General features: G+C 39.1%; 1 protein-coding gene across 1 annotated transcript in view; it reads left to right on the top strand.

Moving 5' to 3' along the window:
• LOC127631309 (BDNF/NT-3 growth factors receptor-like) overlaps window positions 1-27,063 on the top strand; it is a 75,184-nt gene that overhangs the window by 5,016 nt on the left and 43,105 nt on the right. Inside the window, exons 6-11 of the mRNA XM_052109395.1 lie at window positions 2,423-2,559; window positions 4,092-4,224; window positions 4,578-4,877; window positions 4,995-5,021; window positions 6,439-6,476; window positions 7,360-7,459. Coding sequence (XP_051965355.1) covers window positions 2,423-2,559; window positions 4,092-4,224; window positions 4,578-4,877; window positions 4,995-5,021; window positions 6,439-6,476; window positions 7,360-7,459 — 735 coding nt within the window. The remainder of the gene's footprint in view (window positions 1-2,422; window positions 2,560-4,091; window positions 4,225-4,577; window positions 4,878-4,994; window positions 5,022-6,438; window positions 6,477-7,359; window positions 7,460-27,063) is intronic.

Genomic DNA, 27,063 nt, shown 5'->3' with positions numbered 1-27,063 from the left:
AATGCTATGTGTTGATTTTTGTGCTCAGCCAACAGAAAAGAAGATGCTTACAAGGAGCTCTGATGCAGGATCTCATTTAACCAAAGCATAAAAACCTGAACAAACCTAAAACTTATACATTTTTGTGTTTTTGCCATTTAGAAGAATTCAAATGAATTATTTGAGCTGATTCAGTCAGTTAAAAGAAGCAAAAATATTTTAAAGGAAACTTTGCTTGGGTTTTTCTCCTAGTGTGGTTTTATAATGTTTATAAGTAAAGTTTGGGTTTGTTTGTTTCTTAAGATGGGACGTAGTTTTATGGCTGCGGCTTGAGACTCGGATAATTATTGATCCAAAGATCAGCCTCCAGTCAGGCCTATTTTAAGCATTACCACAGCAGAACGCCCTCAAGGGAGGAAGAGAGGACGAGAGAGCGAAGGAGGATAAGGGACAAATATAGAGAGAGATAGATGGGGGGGATCCCCGGAACACAAAAACACAATAATGTTATTTAGTGCAGAGACTCTGCTGCTAGCGTCAGCTGGCCTCTTGCCAAATATTGTCTCTCTTTTCCATTTTTTGCACCATGAAAGCAAACGATGAACAGCTCCAGTAAATTGTTTCAATTTACCATAGTTTATGGTACATCTACAGTGCCAAATGTAACTGAGAGATTTGTTTTACATTTTAAATTGGTTGTTCTCAACTGGTTTTGTTTTCAGGACCCTGATTTTACATTGGACACCATATTGAAAATATTGAAATCAAAGTCATTATTTTGAGATAAAAAGTCATTATTGCGATGTGCTTAGTCATGATTATAGGATTATGTCATAATTTAATAATACTCCTTAATGTGTTCTCAGTTGATTAGGCTGGTATGATTTTATGCAGTGAGAAAATGATCATTAATCATCATAATAGATCGTAAATATTACTTATTGTCTCATAATTATGAACAAAGCACAATTTTGTATTTATTTTGTATGTAGCGTAAACGGCTTTCATAGGAGAACAACCGGTTTAAACAGTTTCCTGCAGTCGTAAGAGATGCCAGGCACAGGCTGATAAAGTCATCAATCGTCGCAGCTTGTGAGCAGATAGTGATCTGACTCGGCTGTCCACTGATGATATCAGTAAAGAGACAGTCTGAACTGTCCACACTCAATGCATTTACTGCGAGCACCCAGCGGGCTAAAATGGCATTTCTGTGACATGGGTGAAAAGAACAAATGATTTGATTTCTGAGCTGAAATATCAAGTTTAAAACACTTTGCACTCTAGATGAAATCTACACCATAAAAATGAGGTTGTTTTAGGTTTATGCTTGAAACTAGTAAAAAAAAACAAATGTGCCAGTCAATAAATGAAAATAAGATTTCTTAAAACAAGTATATTAATTTAGCACTTGTACTCAGTACTCAGACATTTCAAAATAAAAGACATCTTAAAAAGACCAAAAATGTTTTGGTTTGCTTGAGAATTATTAAAATTGAGCATTAGCAAAATTTTTGAAGCATTTCAAAAATGTATTAATGGTAAAACTTACACTCATGGAATACAGGTATTTTAGCAATTCTTTTAAAAGTGTACATTTGACAATTTGTGCAATCAGTGGATCACTCAATATGATACTATGGGTTTCTAAAAAAATAGAATATTTTCCATTTTCCAATTGTCTTGATGTTCAACTGACCACTTGAAAAATTCCTCAAATGTCCAAATAGGAACTTTGAAAAAAAATAAAAATAATAATAATAATACATTTCCAAAGAAAAATCAATAATGTTTCTGAAAACAAGTCTTAAAGGAATATTCTGGGTTCAATGCATGTTAAGCTGAGTCGGCAGTATTTGTGGAATAATGTTGATTACCACAAAAATACATTTAGACTTGCATGTCCTTTTCTTTAAAAAAAGGAAAATAATAAAGAAAAAATAAAATATCAAGGTTACAGTGAGGCAATTACAATGGAAGTGAATGGGGACAGACTTTGGAGGGTTTAAACAGAAATGTGAAGCAACTAAGTTTTTCATATTTTCACACAGAAAAGGTCAGTTATCTATTTAATCACATTAAATACATGCATACTGTTTTTGTCTTGTGGTTAAACTTTTGAAATAGAATTTTAATGTTAAAAAATAGCCCCATTTACTTCCATTGTAAGTGCCTCACTGTGACCTCGATTTGTACTTGAAAAGGAGTTGTCCAAATATTATTTTTTTTTGCAATCAACATTATGCCACAGATGCTGTCAACTGAGCTTAACTTGTACTGAACCCGCAATATTCCTTTAATGACTTATGGAAATGTAGATTCTGAAGTGAATTTTTCACATTTTATGGTTGTTTAGTTTTTAGTTTTTTACTGATAAAGAATATAACTTCTTTATAGTTAATCAGTGGATGTAAACGTCTTGATTTTTGATGTGGTTTCTTTCTAGTTCTCCCCAGTGTGATTCTCAGTCCCACTAAAGTGACCATGCTTGAAAGGTTAAACGTGACGCTGGCGTGCAACACCTCAGGAACGCCCACACCTAGTCTGAACTGGAACACCTGTGCACTCAAATCCAGATATGAGGTAATCCTGAGCTTAATCTAAATCTGTATAAGTGATTCAGTGTGTGTTTGTGGTTGTTGAGTTTGTTTCCGTGTGGATCCGCACGGGTTCAGTTCATCAGATTTTAGACTTGACTGGGAGAGAATGAGGAGCCATATATTTAGTTTCAATTAGTGCTGTCCATCGATTAAAATTTTGATTGAATTAATTACTTGACCTGCTGATTAAATAATTGAATTAATTGCAGACTGTATTATTTGCTGAGAAAGGCCCCCAAATAAAGATAATTAAATAATTCAAATATATAATCAAATTGAAATACATTTCATATATGTTGGCAGATAAGTAAAGCATTGATATGGCAAAACAAAAAGTGGCTTTAAAAGTCAATATATCATTTATTTTTATTCCCATATTATTAAACAAGCCTACAGTTGACAGCAATCTATTTTGCAATTGAGTTCATCAATCTTCCCAGCTCTCACAGGACGCTTTCTTTTGCTCTGTCTGTGCTATTTTTAAATATATTGTCGGTTTATGTACATTTGCGTCAGACGGACACATCTGGATCATCTCATTGGTTTTCAGAGTCATACACGGCACATTTTTACGATGCTGCATGAAGTTAAAAGTAGTTTAACAGTACTCTGGAAATTGTATCTCGGGATCCCTGCAATCTGGTGTGCTTAGTCTAGTTGTCAAGCGCTCAACCTGGCTCTCATTCTGTGGCTGCACTGCTTGTGAGGTTTGTTTAGGTGCGCTGACTCCCCCCTGCTGAAGTGCCCCTCACTTTCGTAAAAACACAAAGTCACTTCACGTCAATGCACTTCAAGCTTGAATTGCTCAGAAAATTGGAAAATACTACTTACTTTTATTACAGAATGTGCATATGGGTCAGGAGGGACAATTAATTGTGTTAAAAATGTATGCAGTATTTCTTGTTATAATTAATCGCAAATTATCACCAAATTAATATAGCCGTTAATACACTGTTAGATCTGTTTCTTTTTCTTTTTCAGTGGGTTTGGTTAAATAAAATTATGTTAAAAAAATTCAAAGCTTTTATTTTTCACAAATCTTATTATTTTATTTGTTTGCATGTTTTTCCCCAAAAATCGTTTTTTTCATATTCATAATATTTGAGCAGATATTAATAAATTTTCAGCCCCTTAAATATTTTTTTTTTAAAAATCTTCTGATGTAACCAAGGCCATTTGGGTTGGGGAAAATTATATAAACCAATAATATCATAGCATAATATTTCATAATCCAATCAAAGTGAGATAAAAGTAACGTCCCTCCCCTTATGTTGTTTTCTGCTGAATAATCAGTTTCACTTCACATTATGAAAATGAAACATATTGTGAATGCAATTTCCTTTTGTCTTTAAGCCTTTACGTAATTATATTTTTGGTGAGAAGATGGTTTGTAACTGAGTTAATGATTTTTACTCATTGGTTAGTTAACTAACCTTTAAGGCTTTGATTTATAGAGCATAGCAGAAACACTGTAAATAGAAATGACATTGACATTGCTGTAATCCACACCCTCAGCTTGAGCGCTCGGGTCAGACGTCAGAGCTCAAGCTCTTGGATGTCTCTTCCTTGGACAACGGATGCAAAATCACCTGCAGATCTGATAATATGGTGGGCGTGACTGAGCGCTCTGTGCATCTGGACATACTGTGTAAGACCTCATCTAGACAAAACACACAGCTGTACCAACAGATCTAGATGTTCTCTGTTCTATAAGCATTATTTGTGTAAAACTGGTGCATAATTACTACTCATTTAAATTGGAATTTAAAGTTGCACTATATATAGCTTTTAATTTGTTCCCAAGAGGGAAATGTTTTTACATGGTCATTCAGTTAATAATCAACAAAGGATTAGCAGATTACATTTAAACAGAACACATAATTCCAAATGAAGTTCTGAATATGACTCTATTACAGAATATTACAGATTACTGTTAACATCCGTGTTTGTATATTTGTCTATACTCATTTGTCTATCTGTACCATTGATTCGGGATGCCAGTTCCACCTACAATCAGCAAGCTAATGGACGCTATCTCAGACCACCACTGGTGCATTCCCTTCAGCGTATCAGGCAACCCAGAGCCTAAACTGAGCTGGTTATTAAATGGCAAAACCGTGGAGGAGGGCAGCTTTATCCGCACCTTAATCCATGATTTCTCGGAGGGCGAATACCACGGTTGCTTACAGCTGGACAGTCCAACGCACATCAACAATGGAGAATACACACTGGTGGCCAGTAATGCATATGGAGGGGACCTCAAGTCCGTATTTGCTCATTTCATGCATGAGCCGTGGAATGGTGAGTTGACTCAAATAAGCATAGGAACACGACCAACAAGGGCTACACCTCATGTAACGTAACAGACAGTGTCTAGAAGTGTTCTTATTTGTTTCCTTTTCCATTTGAATCCTTCAGAGTCGGTTACTGATCCAGTGTATTATGGTGAGTCTCATTTAAACATACTTGGAATAATATTGGAGCAATGGAATAGTATTATGATATAAATGTGTTAAAGGAATATTCTGGGTTTAATATAAATTGAGCTCAATCGGCAGCATTTGTGGCCTTGTGTTGATTACCACAAAAAATTGACTTCGACTCGTCTATCCTTTTCTTTATAAAAAGCAAAAATCAAGGTTACTGTGAAGCACTTCCAATGGAAGTGAATTGGGACAATTTTTGGAGGGTTGAAAGGCAGAAGAGAGAAGCTTATAATTTTATAAAACAATTATTGAAAAAATATTATTTGAAAAGCATTTATTTGAGCTGCATTATTGTTTAATTTGTCATTTTTACAGTCATTTTAGGGTTTTAGGGTTTGTTGACATTACATCGTCATGGCAACAAAGTTGTACAATTGAATATAACTTTGCACAGAAAAGGTTAGTAAGTGATTTAATCACACTAAAATCATGTAAACATGCATATTATTCATGTCTTGTGACTATGCTTCTGAAAAAGTGAAAAAAATGTAACCCTCAAAAATTGCATCCATTCATTTCCATTCTAAGTGCCTCACTGAAACCCAGATTGGTAGCATTTTTTTTTTAAGAAAAGGAGGGACGAGTCAAAATTAACATTTGAGGTAATCAACATTATGCCACAAATGCTGTCGGTTGAGCTTAACTTGTATTGATCCCCGAATATTCCTTTAATTGCAATGCAATAAGCTCTTAAAGCTGAAGTGTGTAATCTTTTCTGTTAAAATAATTTCTTCTATCCGAGCACTGTCAAATCATTGCACTGTTTGTTTGAGCATCCCAACCAGCCTGACACAGCAACATTGGCTCGACCAACAGCGTGAGTTTGAGACCTTTGAGCTCCACTTGAGTGACCAATGTATGTCCAGGAAACCTGTTTGAAAATATAATTTTTGCAATTCCATTGCTAGTGGCACAGAAATTTGCACACTTCACCTTTAAATGCTGGAATGATATACTGTACAAAATTGGTTAAACTTTATTTTACAGTACGTGTTCTTACCCAAGAAAGAATAATATTAGGTAACTACATGTTCTTAATATAGCTTAAGTTTAGGGTTGGGGTTAGGTTTAGGGTTAGTACCTAGTAATTACTATAGTTGTTGTAATTATATAGTACGTAAATGTAGAACACTACTGTAAAATAAAGTGCTACCACATAAATAAATATGTTAATTACAGTGTAATTAAGTCTTAATTACTAAGACTTTGGATTATATGGTTTGATTTTAAAGTTCACTCTTCTTCTGTTTGTCTTTTTGTGTGTGAGATCCCACTACAGGTATGAACTAAAGCACATAAACACACATTATAAATGATGTATTTTTAATGTGAGATGTGCATAGACTGTATCTTAACATTTCCTCTATTCTGAACAGATGATACTCCACTTGGACCTCCTGAGGACAAAGTTGCTGTGGGTGAAATTGAATTATTTAATATGATTTCAGTGCTTATGCATTTGTACTGTGTCACCTTTTGTGTTGCATATGCAATTATAGCAATAAGCCTCTCAAGGCAAAGTGTCATAGTTATTTTACTATGGATAAGTGGCGTTCTATAGCATGATGTGAAGAGTACCTAAAAACCCCTTAACCATGGTACCACTGTATCACACAACCTCCAGTGGCTAATTCCTAAAATAATGGCAACTGCAATATAACCAACACCAATGTTCAATGAATAATGAATTTAGTTTAATATTAATAATAATCACATTGTAAAAAGTTGTAACGTGCAATTTTAAGATTAGAGATCTATTTAAACTTAATTTAGTTAGTTTTAGTTACTTAAAAAAATTGTTTTGTTGGTGTAACCTAATGTTTCAGGTTGATTCAGTGATGTTAAATAATATTTTTGAATTGAATTAAGCCATATGTTACCCCATGAAGCATAAACAGTTCTTCCGACAAGTATCATCCTTCATTAGCTGTAGGCTGTTTATCGGCATTTCGCAACAGCTTTAAAAATGGTTCCTCCAATCAGAATTCAGCATCAGACCTTTATTCATTTCATGAAACATCAATCCCATGGTAACAGTACAACCTAGCAGGAGGAATGTCAATCCGTCTGTGATGCACAGAATATTTTTGTAGCGTGTTTGTAACCTCTAGGAGCACTTTCAGACTGTAGCAAAATAAAACAACTTAATGATACATATAGGCAAAAATGCAGTGCTTTTATCAGGCCTGCATGTACATAGCTTCAATCCAACAGCCTATCCTGGTGGAAAACAAGTTTTGCACACATTTGCTTTGAAAGCAGTGGCCGCTCTTTAAGCCCCTCCATTCTGCTCGTAGGTGTACGTGGTCGTGGGAATCGCTGCGATCACATTCATGGGCTTCATCTTGATGCTTGTCATTCTGAAGTTTGGACGCAACTCAAAGTTTGGGATCAAAGGTAAGCACCTCTCAGCTTTGTCTGCCAAGTCTTCATTAAGGACTGTTGCTTTGGATAGATATATTGTGTTGGGAGGAATAAGTGGGTTTTCTTTTGTGACAGTTGAAAAAGAGGAATGCTAAAGGAAGGCTGTGCTTTATCTCTTTAACAAACTCAACTAATTACTTAAGCACATCTGTCTAATATATCCTCGTTTCTCATAGAACTGAGTGTATTAAAGTGCAGTCCAATACATTCAAGTTAGCAGAAATCATTTTTAAAGTCAACGTAAAATCTGAATTAACACTGTTTATTGTGGACAGTTAATCAGTGCACGCTACTCTAAAGAACAAGTATGCTTGTTTTTGTCATTTCTAATTGTCTATTAATATAATTTGGTCCATCTATGAAATCACTTTCCATTTCGGCTGGCATAACCAAGCCCTCGTTTTTCAACCCATTCCCTTCAACTACCTATCAAATAGAGACCACATTACATAAATAAAACGGGTTGTAATCGCTGTTTCATGTTGACTTTTTAAATAATTTTTGCTCACTGTTAAATGACTTGCAAAGTGGTAGATACTAAAACTCTTAATCCAGCATTTGCTTGTGTTTTCTTTTCACTCTGCCAGATTTCTTGTGTCTTGATTCAACATTACTTCTCATAAGGAATAGGTACTTGGAGTGTGTTGTGCAGGGGTACTTGTTGAGTGTTTATTTTAGTACGTTTGTTAGAGATCTTAAAGATACTAGATTTGTACCTTTCTGAAGAAACGCCAGGGCGTTGCTATGTGGTTGCTAAGGTCTTCTAAGGTGTACTTACCATAGGATGGCATAGCTCACTGCTAAACCACAATACTACAATGCATCACTGGAGAAACTAACAAGCTAGTCATGGCTGTTTTCTGAAACCGTAGTAGCTATATCGAAAATCAGCACATCCGTCGTTCAACCCACCAAGGCTCAACAGTCTTGCTAATGATGCTACGCAGAGGGTGGAGTAATAATTTCTGTGGAGATCGAATTGAAAGTATTTACTCTGTAATTAAATGAAAGCTATACACTGCATTCAGGGTACAATTGTGCGAAAGGCATCCCTTAACCCTGTAAGTTTAAGCTAAAAATGTAAAAGTTCCTGAATACTTTAGTTAGTCATATGTGGTACCAGTTGATATCTTAGGATCTGAACTTTTTAGAGAACTCCATCACTTTAACATTTATGTTACATTTCAAATAGCAGTAAAATAGTAGAAAGAATTACAAAGTGAAAATTGATCTTTTTAAGACAAATATTTCTTATATTACTTATAAGCAGTACCCACAAATTCTATATCAGCTATTACCTTAGGCTGTTTTCTTTAAAATGTGTATTTTTTTTACTTGTGTGTGAACTTGCTTTTGTAAATAATCTAATATCTCAGATTTCCAGAACAAAATATGCAGTCCAGCAGAAACAAACATGATAAAAAATGTATTGGCAAAATGAAAACATGTAAATTGGTAACGTAATCTACATCACCGCAAAGCTGGCGATCTCCCATTGCTAAAAAAACACCAAGATTAAGCTTTTAGTCCACTCAGAGGCCAAGATATTTGATGAAACAATGCTGAAGGCGCGGCAATCAGAAAATACACCGAATGTCTATGACGAGCACATGGTGAGTGCGCAGCTGTTTTGAGCGCCACCTGTATTTTAGATCTGTATATTGTGATAGAAGGTAATTGAGGGATTTTTTTTTACTAGTAATAAATTGGTAACGATGGACCTTACGATCATAGCTGGCTAATGACACTTGAGTAATGCACAACTGAGGGGTTTTTAGTGCACTGCTGGGGTGTTCTGGTTGGGGTTTAAAGTATTGGCAGAGCTCTCATAACAATTTCAGATTGATGCATGAATGTAAAGGTGGTATTTTTGCTGGCCTTTCTTTGATGCATCCGTCCTGGCTGCTGACAGCTTGATAGTGAGTTGGTCTGTGAGTGAGTGCATGCAATTGTTTTTGTGGTTTCTCTGAGAGGAAGTGTCGAGTTAAATGTCCTAAGGGGCTTATTTTTGAGTGTGTGTGTGTGTGTGTGTGTGTGTGTGTGTGGTGTGTAACTGCTTCCTTGGTTGTCCACAAGAAAAAAGAAGCTTGATATCTGACACATATGAATGTTTAATACTGAATTCCGATGTTGTTTTGCTTCTAACCACGCCATGATCCCACCATGAATATGGAAATTACTTCCTGTCTCTTTTGAACTTACAATGGGGTCCAAAAGTCTGAGACCACAGTGAAAATGCTACTTTTATAAAATTTTTCCCTCCATTTTAAAACAAAATGTTGAATTAAAAATAATATTATCAGCTACATTTCTGCTTAAAGTTGATTGACATAAATTTTAGAATGTCTTAGTGTTCAGTTTGCTGTTATAATGACAACAGAAGCACAAGCTAGTATGGACTCATCATGCATCATGCAAAACAGTTCTTTTTATTTAACTTTTTTTGTAACTTTTTTCTCCAGGTTTAAATTTCTTTTTAAATCCCAGATTTTTTATGTGAACTTTAGGACCCCACTGTTCACATACACACACACAGGCACAAAAACACAGTGAGACTGCAGCATAGAGTGTAGCAGAGCCCTGTACCATTCAGAGCGGAAGAAGAGTGGGAATGAAACGAGGTGAAATTGTAGCCCTCAGGTTCAGGAAGTGTGGGTGTCTGCAGAGATACGCCACTCCATCTGCAAGAGACAGAGAGAGAGAGAGAGAGAGAGAGAGAGAGAGAGAGAGAGACAGCCAGAGTCAGCAACCTCGCACTTATCAATGATTTAGAGGGCAGGTATTGGTTTCTCTGGTTTGGATGAATCAAAAAAATCAATAAAGCTGGTCAAGGTCAGAAGTATCATTATTCTTGAACTCGTGGCCTTTGGTTAACACAGTAAAGGTGCTCCTCAACCACTCTTCTCACCATCAGAGGTGTAGGTTTTTAGAGGAATCTTCTATCTTATATCTCTTGCACGCCTGGTTCACCGCTTGTGGGTAAAGTCTCCATTCTACATATAGTAAATCCGCTCTTGTGTTTATTATGCCTGGGACATGCATTGCATGTAATGAATATGCGTGCACTGCCCTATACAATCAGTTTCTGTGCGAGGATATGCAGTTAAGTCGAGCGTGTACGTCCTTTAAATTTATATATGCCAATTTTAGCTTCAGAAAGTGGATAAAAACTTTAATGATGTTTTGCCTATTGTACAAAGGTGCTGGGTCTGTTCCTGCTCCAATCCTAATCAGATCCTGTAAGGCTGAGTAGCCTGCCATGTGAAGTTTCAGGAAGAAGAAAAATAAAACGGATACTGCATTAATTGCATACATTTTTTAAAACCCATAAAAAAAAAAAACGTGATGCATAACGTGATGGCTCATTTTAGCTTATCGCAGCCCATTCAGCATATTTCGCGGCTGACTCACCAGCCCGCTCGGTTCTCCCGATGGCCATTCCGCACCTGATCGACCCCAAAGCGCATCAACCTACCGGGAAAATGCCCGGTATGCCAGATTACCAGTCCAGCCCTGATTACATGGCATGCTGGAATACTAAATTCTGATTGGTCAATGGTGCCAGTTACTGGTCAATTACTGGTACTGTAAATGGCACTCATCTGGGTACTGTGTGCCAACTTACCTGTTCTCAGGTCACTGTGCGATCTCTACAAGTAAGCAAATCAAATAATTTCAACTTGAATCAAAGTTTCATGATCATTTATTTATTTATTTGGCAAGTAATCTTGTAATAGGCTGAATAATGAGCAGTCAGATGGTTATTTTCACAAAATAAACATGATCAGAACTCTGATGCAAACCAGAGGTGGATTTCAGCTCCTTCTTTCTTTTCAAATTACATAATTTCAATGCAAATCAATATTATATGTCCATGTATTTATTTAATTGGTTAGTAGCCATGTTATTAGCTGGATAATGTAGACTCCAGATGTTATCGCAAAATAAAAACTTTCAGGGTGATACAAAATACAGACTGAACATCCCTTACATATATTGTCTGTCTATGTTTATATGCGTCAGCCGAATGCTTTTGGAGCATCTTATTGGTTTTCAGCGACACAGCATTATTAGGATAATATTTCAAGTTAAACGTAGTTTAAATTTTGAAAACCGTGTCTAAGACCCTTGCATTTTGTTGTGCTTCTTCCAAATGACAAGAAGACGCACTATGTGACCCACTCTCATTCTGTGGCTGTGCTACTTGTGCAGTTTGTTAAGGCGTGCAGACTGCCCCCTGCTGATGTGGCTCGTAAAAAATCCCATCAAATTTACATGTACATTACAGTGCAAAAGTTTTAGGCACATAAGATGATTCACAAAAGTGTGTGTCTTAAGATGATTATTTATATCTTCAGCTTTAGTGCGTCAATAGGAAATATAAAAGTTAGAATCCGAAACATTACTTTTGCAAATAGAAATAACTTGAATAGAAGAACAGGGAGCCCTGCAACAGATGTCATGGCCCCCACTGAACATTGAGTCAGTCTGAGATTACATAAAGAGACAGAAGCAATTGAGACTAAATAGATAGAAGAACTGTGGCAAATTCTCCAAGAAGCTTGGAACATCCTATCTGCCAACAACCAAGAAAGACTGTGTCCAGGTGTACCTAAGAGAATTGGTGCTGTTTTAAATGCAAAGTTGGTCACACCAAATATTGATTTAGCTTTTTTTTTTTATGTTTACTGGACTTAGTGTGACATTAAATGATAAATAAAAACTATTTATGTCATTAATTTTGAAGACATCCTCACTATGCAACATTTTTCACAAGTGCCTAAAACTTTTGCACAATGCTGTACCTCAAGATTAAATTGCTCCCATTGATACTCACTAAAATCAGTTGGGTTAAAAATGACCCAACAAATAGCCCAATGGTGTGTTGATATCGCACCTACCCATTGTTGGGTTATTTTAACCCAATGCATTGGGTAGCAAGTTTTACCCAATACATTGGGTTATAAATTAACTAATTTGTTGGGTTTTATTTTTTGGGGGTGCCAAAATGTTGCTTTAACCATGCTGGTATTATTAGTACTATTATTATTGTTGACATTATTAATATTATTATTATTATTATTATTATTGCTGTGTATATAAATTATAATGCACAAGTTACAAATATCTTGAAAATGCTTGAGAGGCTCGAGGGGCAGAGCCAAGGTGGAGTCGTAGGGATGGAGGCGGGCCTGAACCAGTGAGCAGAGGTTTGCTTGTGACATGGCATGGAGCAGTCAGCAATACAGCAGACCCAAAATTAAGGGGAAATTATTTTATGTATTTTATTATTGTATATTGATAAAGAAAATGAAATGCGTTCATATAACGTAATATTATTAACCTCTGTATCTTCTGTTGGCAGTGGCACTGGTAGACTGTTGAAATTTAAAATGTCCTGCGTGACCAGTTTTAACCTAACTGGGTGTGTTATTATAGAAAAAAACCAAAAACATTAGGAATAACCCAACAGAATGACCCAATATGTTTAACCCAGCTATTAGGTAAAATAAATAACCCAATGTTTTTTGGAGTGTAGAGAAAAATCCACCCACAGGAATCACGTCTGTAACTAGAAATTCATCCACCTAGAATAGTAGTGGCACCATTAAAAGGAAGATTTAGTTAACTTTACAGTTCAAATAACACAGTTTAGTACAGAAGAATGAATATACAGTAAGTGCTTGTAAACCCTCCACAATTACTTACCCTAGACCAGTGGTTCCCAACCCTGTACCTGGAGGTCCCCCAACACTGCACATTTTGTATATCTCCTTTTTCTGACACACCCAATTAAGGTCTTGGAGTCTCAACTAATGAGATGATGAGTTGAATCAGGTGTGTTTAACTAGGGAGATATCCATAATGTGTAGTGTTGGGGGGCCTCCAGGAACAGGGTTGGGAGCCACTGAATGTCACAAAAAAGAATGTCAACCCTGTGTCAACTTCTACGGGAGAAGTTTTTTGAACATCAACACTATGGTGACAGTTGCAGAATCTGCACAGATTTTGCTCTTGACGTTGATCATAAGGGAGCATTTTGAATGGACGGAGTTACACCAACATGCTCGTCTGGTATGCTGGCACTCTCCTACAGTAGGGTTGAGCTGCTTTCGCTTAGACCTGCAAGGACCATTTCCCTTACGGATATAACAGAGGTGATAAAAAGGCAACAAGCTCAATATATAAGCAGACACCGCCAGAGGAGGGGAAAGAGAAGAGGGATAAGACAAACTGTTTGCCATAGAGGTACGAGACCACCACTGTTATCAATGATTTTAAGCAAAGTCAGGTCGTTGAGGAACAAAATAGAGGAACTTGTACAACTGCCAGTGTCTGCTTTGATTCCTGGGAGTCATGTCTGTTGGTTTTCATGGAGAACTGGTTACATAGGGATGTCCCCAGCTCCCTGATTGAACTTGAGGGCTTTTCCATTGTCCAGGCGGACAGGAGTGAACCATCGGGGAAGAGCAGAGGCGGCAGAATTTATATTTGTCAGAGATAAATGGTGCAGCCAGTATATGGTGAGGGATACTGTGTAGAGTCCTGATGTTGAACTTTTGTGTCTATCACTGGACCTTTATATTTCCAGAGAGAATTAGGGAACGTCATCATTTGTGCAGTGGGACTCCCAGAGGGACTGCCAAGGAAGCCACAAATTGTATAACCAGTTGTGTTTACCAACAACTGCAGTGTACCCCTGGAGCCCCCATTTTTATACTTGGAGACTTTAATCATTGTAGACTGGAACTTTCCCCTCCAGGTTGTGAAAATATATTAGGTGTGATACACGAGAAAACAAGGTTCTAGACAAATGTTACAGGAAAGAATGCATATACTGCCAGGAAAAAGTCCCCCCTGTCCAACTCTGATCACAATACAGTACTTTTAATTCCAACATACAGATCTGTCTTTAAAACCAGTGAACCACAAACTAAAACTGTGTCTGTGTGGTCAGAGGACAGATTTGAGACTCTAAAGGGATGTTTTCTTTGTATGGACTGGAATGTTTTCCATGAACAGGATATTAATGAGGCTACAGAGACAATAACGGATTATATAAATTTTTGTTTGGATATGGTGGTGGCGAAGAAAAATGTCAGTGTGTTTCCAAACAAAAAGCCTTACATAACTAGAGAGGTAAAGGATTGTGTAAAAAGAAAAACAGCTTTCATAAATCAAGATTGAAGGGAATTCAAACAAGCACAAAGGGGACTGAATGTAATGATAAAAGAAGGTAGAAAGCAACAGTTTTAATAATAGGGATCCTAAAAAATTGTGGAATACAATGAAAGTGGTTACAAATATGGAACCTAGTAGGAAAAATCTGATATCTTTTAATGATTTAGAAAAATTGAATAAACTGATTGACTTCTTTCTTAGGTTCGAGGTTAAGGATTTTCCTCTGAAAAAGGAAAGATATTTGTAACCACTTTTGGAAAATGGGGCTGTACTAGAGACTGTCTCTTGTGATGAGAAGCTAAGATTGGAGGTTGCATTAAATACAGTTCAGTTACTTTTTAGGGGAGTTAATACGAGGAAATCAGCAGGGCCTGATGGCATCTCTGGCTTCCTATTGAAAACATGTGCTGATAAACTTGCCATAGCATGGTGCCCTGTTTTCCAGAAATCCTTGGACTCCCATACTGTTCCAACACTGTGGAAAAAAGCTACTATCATTCTTGTGCCTAAAAAGCCTAGTGCAGTTGAGAATAATGACTTTAGGCCTGTGGCTATGACTTCGATTATAATGAAATGCTTTGAGCGCTTTATGATATCTGTCCTGAAAGAAGGTGTTAATTCACTACTTGACCCACTTCAATTTTCATATAAGAGAGGTCAGAGCTCAGATGATGCCCTTAATAAAATGATTCATTTGATTACTAAGCATTTAGAGAACCCACAAGCCTATGCATGATTACTTTTTGTGGATTTTAGTTCTGCTTTTAATACTCTTCAACAGGGGCGATTCTAGGGTCAGAGCTTTAGGGGTGCTGAGCACCCAATGAGCCCCACTGCCACCACCCACCCTCTTTTCACACAAAAACAAAAAATATGTCTATTGACAAATAACTTTATCATTTTAACATTGGTTCAACTAAATCCAAAATCCAGATTATTTTTTTTTTTTGACCTTTCAGAGCACCAGCTTAATTGTGAGAGTTCACACAGACAGCCCCCTGTAACAAACACAAAACCTTCTTCACTCAGCTGCTTTTCCTGACCGTTAACTCCATGTGCCTCCTTTTGTATCAACAGTCATCAGATTGGTTAGATTAGATTCAACTTTATTGTCATTGAACAAAGTAACAGGTACTTGGACAACAAAATGTAATTCATCTTCTGTAAATTATTTACAAAAAATGGTTCTTGAAAGGCTCTTTTTTGTGTGTGCCAAACTGAGTATGAGGGTATTGAGACAGCTTTAACTGTTTAGGACCAGTGTCCTTATCCCCTAAGTCTGAACAGCTCTCTTCTGTCTCTGCTGCTTTGGCTTGGTGGTCTCTATGTTGCACTCCCTCAGTCTCTTCATTTCTTTCACTAGTCAATTCCCTCTCATCCCTTATGGACTCTCCCTGTTGTTTTCCTCCTCCTTTATTATGAAAAAATGTGGTGTAAAATAATGTTACAGAAAGTAAATGTAATATAGGCTACTTAATGCCAATAAGTTAGTATAGGAGTATGAGTAGTTACTGTTTTGCTTGCCACTATTCACTATATGTCAATTTATTGTTGTTGTTTCCTCACCTGGTTCTTCCTACATGCTCTCCCTTTCCCTTTCTCCTTCTCCATCTCCCTCTCTTTCCCTTGGCACTGACAATCATACACAAATATATTGTAGGCAGGAGAGTTGAGGTCAGTTTGTCATGTCACAAAAATGTTATGGAGACCATTTACAGATTCTAAGGATATGATCAAAAGGCACACAGAGGCGTGCCATTTTAAATGTCTTCATTATTATTATTATTATTATTATTGGGCTTAGAAAATTTTTTAAATCACAAATTCCTTTCACAAGAGAAGCGGTATTCTCCATTGTGGGTTTGAAATAAATCAAAAAATAAAAGCATGGGACCATTGCCTAGATAAGTAATTTGATACAACAACAGATAGCTGGTTTGCATTATCTGTTACTTTGTCTTGTTTTTTGTTTTATTTGTTCTTCTGAAAAGTGTTAAGCTAGAGGTCATTATGGACTGTCCCTAGTCTCTCACCTGAATCTGTCTTTTTTCTTTTAAAGAACTTTCTTATGTCCATTGCTCACTGGCAGGCCACACACACACACACACACACACACACACACACACACACACACACACACACACACACACACAGAGAGAGAGAGAGAGAGTAATGCTAGGAGTTCAGGAGTTAAGCCTGGTTCAGGTTAAATCCTCTGTGTGTGAGGAATGAATAAATACAGCAAAAGAAAAACATTAAACTTTCTTTTATTGTCTAGTTTTATAGTCAGCCACAACTGAAAAATAACAGATATAAATCTAGGAATGAATAACAATTCATTTAAAAAGCCACAGTGAGTGTTTTCACACATACTGGTGGAATACAGTGATATGTTTGTTTTCACTCTGGTCCAAACGCCAGGGCTTCATGTTTCCATGACGACTGACCAGAAAAGACGCACGTGATGTCATGTTTACATGACTCCCGATTGTTAAAATGAGTATCAAATTAACGCTAAACTTTACCAACAGAGACACACGTACGCACTACACAGGTACGCAGTTTATTTGTCACGCTGCTGTTTTTGTTTCACGCTCTAGCAGTTAATAAACAGAACTGCATGCGTCTTGCGGAAGAACATTTTAACCGGCGCTACTTCTCTCCGTTTATGACTATGGATGAGTCACCCAGGTCCTGTGCTACTCCACAGCGGCGGCGACCCGCTGGACTAAAATAGTCAGAAAATAAACACTTATTATAGGTGTACCATGGTGATTCAGGATACTGACTCCAGTACTCACCGATATGGTTTCGGAATCGGAACATCTCTAGGTAAAAGGAAAGAAGTGTGAGACACAGCTTTGGAGTAACTTAGTTGATTCACAACGCTACATAACGGGTTCTCACTCTGCGTGTGTTTCGCGCTGGATGACGGTCGTGCTGAGCGGTGCAGGTACAGAGGAGAAGTAGAAGAAGAGAAGAGGATGACACCATTTGCTAAGCAGGGGTGTTTTCATTTTCATCCTTAACACATACATTTTAAACCACAAACTACAGAGTATGTTTTGGACATTATTTAACCTTGTCAAAGACGAATAAAATTTTTAGAATAACAACATTTCTTACTCCAAGTTTTAGGGGTGCTGAGACTCGCCCTTGCTCTTCAACCTCATCTGCTCATTCAGAAACTGAAAGGGTTGAATGTTAATCCTTTTGTTATTAAGTGGTTTTATTCATTTTTAACTAATCATACACAATAGGTCAAGGTTAACAATTTCTTCTCTGATGTTAAGTGGTAAATACTGGTGCGCTTCACGGGTGTCTCAGCTCCCCCCATCTTGTTTACTTTGTATACTAATGATTGCATTAGTAGCCTGGAAAATATCTTTATTTTTAAGTTCTCTGATGGTACTGCTATTTTAAGTTTAATGTACAGGAATACTTGTTCTCAAGGGTATTTTACAGTAGTTAATCGTTTTGTACAGTGGTGAGTTTGAATTTAAATGAGAGCAAAACAGTAGAAATTATATTTGACCCCAGATCAGTGGGGGATCATATTTCAATGTTAATATATGATTATCCCATTACACAGGTCTCCACGTTTAAGTATCTGGGGGTCTACATTGATAACTAATTGAGTTGAAATACCCATATTGAGAATTTGTGTGAAAAACTGCAACAGAGGTTATATTTCCTAGGGAGACTTAGAGTATATGGGGTAAGCCAGAACATTGTTTTTATTTTACCAGTCCATTTTTGAGAGTCTTATTAGATATAGAAAAACAGCATGGTACAGGAAATTATCGATACAGCTAAAAACAAAACTTTCCCGCCTTGTGCAAACTGGTATGAAAATAATAGGCTGGAAAGTAAACCGACCCATTCAAGTATTGTTTTAGCAAACGGCACTGAGGCAAGCCTAAGGAATTGTTTATGATCAGTCCCGTTTTTTGAATGAGGAATTTAGTCTTTTAGTCTGTAATAATGCCAATATAAGCATCACACAATTTAATGATAGTAAAAGACATTTACAGTAAATAAACACACATTTAAAGATAAATCCCTCAAATGTTCTACATTTACGTTTATTCATTTGGCAGATGCTTTTATCCAAAGCGACATACGAAAGAGGAATAATACATCATAAGCGATTCATCTTAAGGAGACAGTGGTATGAAAAATGCTGCATAATAAAGTTTCACTAGCATCAGAATAGTAGTATTCAAGACAGATTAGAGTGCAACAAAAATATTTAAAAAAAATATATATATATACACTGATCAGCCACAGCATTAAAACCACCAGCCTAATATTGTGTGGGTCCCCCTCGTGCCGCCAAAACAGCGTGAACCTGCATCTCATAATAACATCCTGAGATTATATTCTTCTCACCTCAATTGTACAAAGGGATTATCTGAGTTACCATAGACTTTGTCAGTTCGAACCAGTCTGGCCATTCTCTCTTGGCCTCTCTCATCAACAAGGCATTGTTGTCCACAGAACTGCTCCTCACTGGGTGTTTTTTTTTGTTTTGTTTTTTGACACCATTCTGAGTAAACAAGAGACTGTTGTGCATGAAAATCCCAGGAGATCAGCAGTTACAGAAATAATCAAACCAGCCCGTCTGGCACCAACAACCATCCATGCGATTATCTAATCAGTGCATAATATCATGCAGATACACGTCAGGAGCTTCAGTTAATGTTCACATCAACCATCAGAATGGGGAAAAAATTTGATCTCAGTTATTTTGACCATGGCATGATTGTTGGTGCCAGATGGGCTGTTTGAGTATTTCTGTTACTGCTGATCTCCTGGGATTTTCACACAGAACAGTCCCTACAATTTACTCAGAATGGTGCCAAAAACAAACATTTTTTTTTTTTGTCAACAGAGAATGGCCAGACTGGTTAGAACTGACAAAGTCAACGGTAACTCAGATAACCGCTCTGTACAAATGTCTGCCAAACAGGCAGAGATTCAAGCAGTTATCGTGGTGCCTTGGGCCAGAAAGACAAGTAGAGCTGTGTCAAGTCAAGTCAAGTGGTTTTTATTGTCGTTTCAAACATATACAGTTAGTACAGTACACAGCGAAACGAGGCAACGTTCCTCCAGGACCATGGTGCTACATAAAAACAACATAGGACAAACACAGGACCACATGAGACTACACAACTAAATAAAATACCTATATATATACCTATATAAAGTGCACGTGCAAACATGTGCAAAAAGTATGGGACAGTACAATACATTTCTGACAATGAACAGGACAATCGGCACAGTGAGAGACAGTGAGATACAGTGCAGCGCCGACCAGTACTTAGTAGTGCAAAAAGATGACAGTTTCTAAAAACATAAACATAACATACTATGAGATAGTGTTCTATGCACATAGCAGTTAGTGAGGTAGCAGACAGTTATAAAGTGACAGTAATTAAAGTGCAACTCAGGACACGGGTGTGTGTGTTTGTGTCAAACCAGTCTCTGAGTATTGAGGAGTCTGATGGCTTGGGGGAAGAAGCTGTTACACAGTCTGGCCGTGAGGGCCCAAATGCTTCGGTACCTCTTTTCAGATGGCAGGAGGGTAAAGAGTTTGTGTGGGGTGTGTGGGGTCATCCACAATGCTGGTTGCTTTGCGAATGCAATGTTTTTTGTAAATGTCATTGATGGAGTTAAGAGAGACCCCGATGATCTGTCCTCACTATCCTCTACAGGGCTTTGCGGTCCTAAACGGTGCAAGTCCCAAACCAGGCAGTGATGCAGCTGCTCAGGATGCTCTCAATAGTCCCTCTATAGAATGTAGTGAGGATGGGGGGTGGGAGATGTGCTTTCCTCAGCCTTCGAAAAAAGTAGAGACGCTGCTGGGCTTTCTTGGTAATAGAGCTGGTGTTGAGGGACCAGGTGATGGTCTCCGCCAGGCGCTGCTCAGAGAGATGTTGAAGATGTTGGTAAGAACACATCTGGTCTGCACATCCTCAGGAATGTTGTCTGGTCCAGCAGAGTTTACGTAGAGTTTTCCTCTCATCCGCCATGGTAAGACAGAGCACCTGGTTGTTGGGAGGAGGGGTGGTCTTCCTCGCCACCACGTCATTCTGCACTTCAAACCCAGCGTAGAAGTCGTTCAGCGCATCTGGAAGGGAGGCATCTTTGTCACAGGCAACTGATGTTGTCCTGTAGTTGGTGATGGCCTGGTTGCCTTGCCACATGCGCCGCGTATCACCGCTGTCCTGGAAGTGACTGTAGATTCTCTGGGCGTGTGCGCACTTTGCCTCTCTGATGGCCCGGGACAGTTTGGCCCTAGCTGTTCTTAGGGCCGCCTTATCGCCTGCTCTGAAGGCGGAGTCTCGGGTCCTCAGCAGCGTGCGCACCTCCGCAGTCATCCACGGCTTCTGGTTGGAGCGTGTGGTGATGGTCTTGGAAAAAGTGACATCATCAATACACTTGCTGATGTAGCTGGCCACTGATGCTGTGTATACCTCCAAGTTGGTAGAATCGCCATATGTTGCAGCCTCCCTGAATATGTGCCAGTCAGTACACTCAAAACAGTCCTGAAGAGCAGAGATGGCTCCTGCTGGCCAGGTTTTCACCTGCTTTTGAAGCGGTTTTGTGTGTCTGACGAGCGGTCTGTATGCTGGAATTAACATAACAGAGATGTGGTCTGAGTAGCCACGGTGGGGGCGGGGCTCCGCCCGGTATGCGCCTGGGATGTTTGTGTAAACAAGAACAAGCGCGTTCGCCCCTCTCGTTGCTAAGTCCACATACTGATGGAATTTAGGGAGCACTGTCTTGAGATTCGCATGGTTGAAATCTCCGGCGACAATAAACAGTCTATCGGGGTGAGTGTTCTGCAGTTCGCTCATAGCCCCATACAGTTCACAGAGCGCTTCCTTAGCGTTCGCGCTGGGGGGAATGTAAACTCCGGTTATGATAACAGTGGTGAATTTCCGTGGTAAATAAAAAGGTCTGCATCTAACAGTCACAAGCTCCAACAGCGATGAACAGTAACTAGAGACTAGCATAGAGTTCTTGCACCATGTTGATGTAAACATACAAGCCACTGCCGTGAGTCTTACCGCAGAGAGCTGTATTTCTGTTGGCACGAAAACGAGGCGAGCCCATCTAGCTGAATGGCGGCGTCCGGAACTCTGTCGCTGAGCCACGTCTCCGTGAAAACAAAGACGCAGCAGTCTCTAAACTAGCCTGCTGGAGTTGGATATAGTCCAGTTTATTGTCCAGGGAACAAACATTTGAGAGCAGGATAGACGGGAGAGTCTGCCGGCTAGGGTTTGTTTTTAGCCTAGCATGGACCCCTGCCCTCTTGCCGCGCTTCCTCTTCCTCGCACACCGCTTACGATATCCTCTCCCCCGGCCACCGGCATCAGGTGATGCCGAGGACTGGAGGCCTGGTCTCCGCAGCAAGCCGAGTATGCGTAGCGCCTCCTGCAGGTCATCATGCAGCTTGGTTTTTGCATGAGTCTTATATTTCAGTAGTGTCTGGCGATGGTAGACACGAACACCGGTTCTCCGATGTCCATGTGTCGCAAAAGTCTGGCTTTTTTAACAAAAATAGCACCATTTTGGATCATTGTCATTGGCATAACAGTGGTAAGAGAACCCATGTGCCTGAATGATGGGTCCCAGTGATGTTGTGTATATAGAAAATAGAAGTGGCCCAAGCACTGAGCCCTGAGGTAACCCAGTAAGTAGATGATGTGACTTGGACACCTCACCTCTCCAGGCTGATGCCCAGAGTAGAGACGGTGGAGAGTAGGATTGGATGTTTGACTGTGTCAAATGCTGCAGAAGGGTCCAGTAGAATCAGGACAGATGATCTGAATCCAGCTCTTGCCTGTTTCAGCGACTGAGTGACAGACAGCAAGGCAGTCTCGGTGGAATGTTTTAAAGCCTGACTGATTGTCATCCAGAAGCTTGTTCTGCGAGAGATAGGCAGAGATCTGTTTGAAAACTGCCCTATCAAGTGTTATCACCATGAATGGGATGAGAGTGACTGGTCTGTAGTTTTCTACTTGTGTGAGGTTAAGTGCGGGTTTTTTAAGCAGCGGGGTAACTCGAGCCTGCTTAAATGTAGTGGGAAAAATGCCTGTAAGTAGAGATGTGTTAATTATGTGTGTAAATGCAGGTAGGCTGGACAGAGAGATGGCTTGGAGAAGGTGGGAACAAATGGGGTCAAGGGGACAGGTGGAGAAGAGAGAACACTGAGATAGAAAACCTGCATACAGGAGGTGGGTGTTTAAGAGGGTGTGGTGCTGAGAATGTATTGCTGATGCCTGTAACCTTATTAGTAAAAAATGTGACGAAGACATCTGCTGTCAGTGAGGTGTCAGGTGGTGGAGGGGGAGGACAGAGAAGTGTGTTGAATGTTCTAAATAGGCTGTGAGTGTCTGTTGATCTTGCCATGGTAATAGGACATTTTTTTCAAATTTAGCGTTATCTGAAAAAGATGCAAGCAGAGACTGATACTTACCCAGATCTGCTGGATCTTTAGATTTCCGCCATCTCTTCTCAGACACCCTGAGGTCTGTCCGATGTTCATGAAGAACGTCAGACAGCCAGGGGCTGGGCGGTGTCATATGGGCTGGCCTAGAGGCGAGAGGACAGATGCTGTCTAGACAAGTTGTTAAAGTAGAGCCTAGTGTGTCTTTGGCAGTGTTTACATACAGGGTGGAAAATCAGTTTTGTGTGGGAAGAGAGGTAGAGGCAGCAGTGTAAAGGCATGTGGGTTATAGAGAATGGAGGTAACAGCAAAAGGAAACAAAAGGCGGAGTCTGTTTTAATATAGATGGGAGAGTCATGTTGAATTGAACAAAATAGTGATCAGAGACATGTAAAGGAGTAACAAGAATATTAGTGTTGGTACAGTTACGTGTAAAAAATGAGGTCCAGCTGGCTGCCCAATCTGTGAGTTGCTGTAGTGCCTTTCCAAGTCAAAAAAGGCCAGAAGAGCATGAAGTTCGGTGGACTGTGTGGCGAATGCTGGAATGAAGTCAGCTTTGTTCACAGCTGACTGGCTGTTCCTGAGTCCCACCGAAAATGAGAGCAGAGCAGGTACTGATGTGCAAAGTGGCCATAGGTGTCAGGATTAGCAGAGAATAATGAGGCTTAGGACCCACATGCAGAATGAAAATAAACAGGAAATTTATTAATACAAAATAAATAAAAAACTAACCAAAACTCCCACAAGGGGGAAAAACAAACATAAACTACCTGAAGTGGAAAAGGGTAATCCAAGCTGGGGCAGAGGGAAACAGGACCGACCGAGAATGTGTACCAATGCCAAACAAAGTGATGCCACACATTCTCATACTAAATAAAACCTGAGCGTACATCATGAGGCAAACGCTGCACAATGAATGCAAATGGCAACAAAAAAAGACAGGAGACCTGTGCTAGAGTTTGGCCACACACAAACCTGAAATCTCAGACCAAAGTGACCGAACCTTAGCACAACATGAAGACAGGGAAGTCAGGATCCAGACACCATGCTCCGGACATGAAACACAAGACAGTTTGCGACCTGGGCATGCAGCACAAAGATGACATAAACATGATGCACCCACTTCAATAACATACAGAACATGGAGCATGAGTGTCTGGATCCCAACACAGACCGAAACGGAATCAGACAGGAAGTCAGGATCCAGACACCATGCTCCTGACCTGAAACAAGACAAGAAAATCAACCGAAACAGTGCGCTCACACAAAGACAGACAATGAAACACAAGACAGAGATACCATGATGCCATGGTTCTGTCAGACAAAAACCTAAACAGACATAGTGACACGACCGTGACAGTAGGTTTTGTGGTTTGCATTGTGTCCTGCATTTTTATCGCGTAAACTGTCTGTAACTGATAACTTGAGGGCTTGAGGGCACATGTTATCCATGTAGTAGACATATAGGAATGTATAAGGAAAATATACAAACATTTAATGAATGTAAAAAGATAATTAAGTGCTATGGTGAGTGGCGCCTTGTCGGTGTCCAGACTCGCTAGTCTTTACACAAGTAGTTCTTCACACAAGGAGGGCTTTACACAAGGGCTGCCACTTTCACTGTTGCTTGCACATCAGTATTCACATCAAATACATACACGCTGCTATTGGGTCATTACTTGAAATAAGCTGGACACGCCTTAATACTGCTTAGCACAACAAAGCTAGTCATGTTGGAAAACTAAACTAAGGGTCGCACGAGCTGACAAATGCGGGAACAAACGTGAATTCAGTACACCGTAAAACAAACAATGCTAAACTTTAGCAATAAATAAACTCTAAAACATGTGAAGCACTGTTTAAACTCAACGCTAATTTTACACACAATAAATAAACAGCTCTAAACCTAGCAGTGAATAGCCTAGGACAAGTCAAAACAATGTAGCACACACACACACACACACGCTTAAGCGGCGTGAGATCAATACCGCACAACACAGTAAACAAACAGTACAATTCTAGCAATGAATACCACACACACAAAAAAAGTGAAACAATGAAATAAACACACTTACATGCACTGCAGACTCCTGTGGCTAGATCGCTTCTCCTTACTAAACACAAGGTTGTCTGTTGTTTCTGGATCTAATACAAGGGTGCATCTACTACTTTTGATAGTCAATTAATTGGTCTATAACTATTCAAGAGACACGTTACTACTCCCATGAAACAAATCCTTTTCAGGCTTAACCTTCACACCACCAAACTGACCAGTTTTAAGTTTAAAGGGCCATACACTACATTATCTTACATACAGCATCTTTATTGCTATGCAATTACATTGGTAAATACTGAGTAATAACAATATTTACTTAAAAAAATTTTGACTTAAAAAAAATTATAATAACATGTTAGTTACATGTAATATATGCAACATGGAAGACACACTTTATTTATAATAAAATAAAGTGTGTGTCTTGTTAGGGGGTTAAAGAGTTCTTCTTGAATTCTTCAAGATGAACAGAATGAGCTCTGATTGAGTAAGTGTTCTGAAAACTGTCATTATCAAACGACAACTTCCGTCTGTCATTCTGAGTGCACTCTGCTCTTAAAATGCATGAGTTTGTGTGCTAAGAGCTGGGGAGGGCGGACCTGTCTTCCCACCACATGCACTGCTGCCATAGTTACAAGTGTCACAGTTACTTTGATCCAACGGTGAATCATTCTCACAGAACATGAATCACCAACAGCTGAGATCTCACACACACACATTCATCTGCATAACATGCGCTACACACATAAACATACACCCCTACAGTTATACATTTATATTGGTACATTCATGTAGATGTTTAGGGCAGTTTGGTGCTAAAAGATCGACACACTGAATGGTAAGATCCCAGTTTGAATATCTTGTAAGGCTAAAGCTTATTCCATTGCACCATTAAATGTTGTTTGCCTCAATGTTGTTGATAATTTTTATTAAGGAGAGTTCCTGTGCACTATTCTCTCACTTATGTTTCAATTAAAAATGATGTGTCCACTGCAGTCATGGATGTTACATTTTTAGGGTTGGCAAATTTAACATGTTAATTTCTGCAATTAATAGTTTAATGCAGTTAGTTTAATGCATAAAAAAATATTAATAGTAGCAGCCATATCACCCTGCAGCTCTTGCCTGGTTGCCCACTAAAGCTAAGCAGGGTTGAGCCTGGCCAGCACCTGGATGGGAGACCTCCTGGGGAAAACCAAGTTTGCTGCTGGAAGTGGTATTAGGGAGGCCAGCAGGGGGTGCTCACACTACGGTCTGTGTGGGTCCTAATGCCCCAGTATAGTGATGGGGACACTATACTGTAAAAAAGCACCGTCTTTTGGATGAGATGTTAAACCAAGGTCCTGACTCTCTGTGGTCATTAAAAATTCAAGGGCACTTCTCGTAAAGAGTAGGGGTGTAACCCTGGTGTCCTAGCCAAATTCCCCCCATTGGCCCCTATCTATCATGGCCTCCTAATAATCTCCATCCCTGAATTGGCTACATCACTCTACCATCTCCTCTCCGCCAATAGCTAGTGGGTGTTCTGGTGCACTATGGCTGCCGTCGCATCATCCAGGTGGATGCTGCACACTGGTGGTGGTTGAGGAGATTCCCCCTATACTATATAAAGTGCTTTGAGTGCCTAGAAAAGCGTTATATAAATGTAAGGAATTATTATTATTATAATTATTAACCCAATTAATGCAGAATCCATTTTTTCCCCCATTTTCTGTGGCTAAAATTTACATTACAATTTACAATTTACACACTCGTAGTACACGCTCGACTTAACAGCACATCCCAGCACACAAACTGATTGTGCGCAACGCATGTCCCGGGCATAATAAACACAAGAGCGGATTTACTGTACAGTAAATGGAGACTTCACCCGCAAGCAGTGAA

Source organism: Xyrauchen texanus, chromosome 37 (genome assembly GCF_025860055.1).
Source record: "Xyrauchen texanus isolate HMW12.3.18 chromosome 37, RBS_HiC_50CHRs, whole genome shotgun sequence".
Lineage (NCBI taxonomy): Eukaryota > Metazoa > Chordata > Actinopteri > Cypriniformes > Catostomidae > Xyrauchen > Xyrauchen texanus.
The sequence above is the reverse complement of the archived record's forward strand: the minus strand, read 5'-3'. Positions and strand labels throughout refer to the sequence as shown.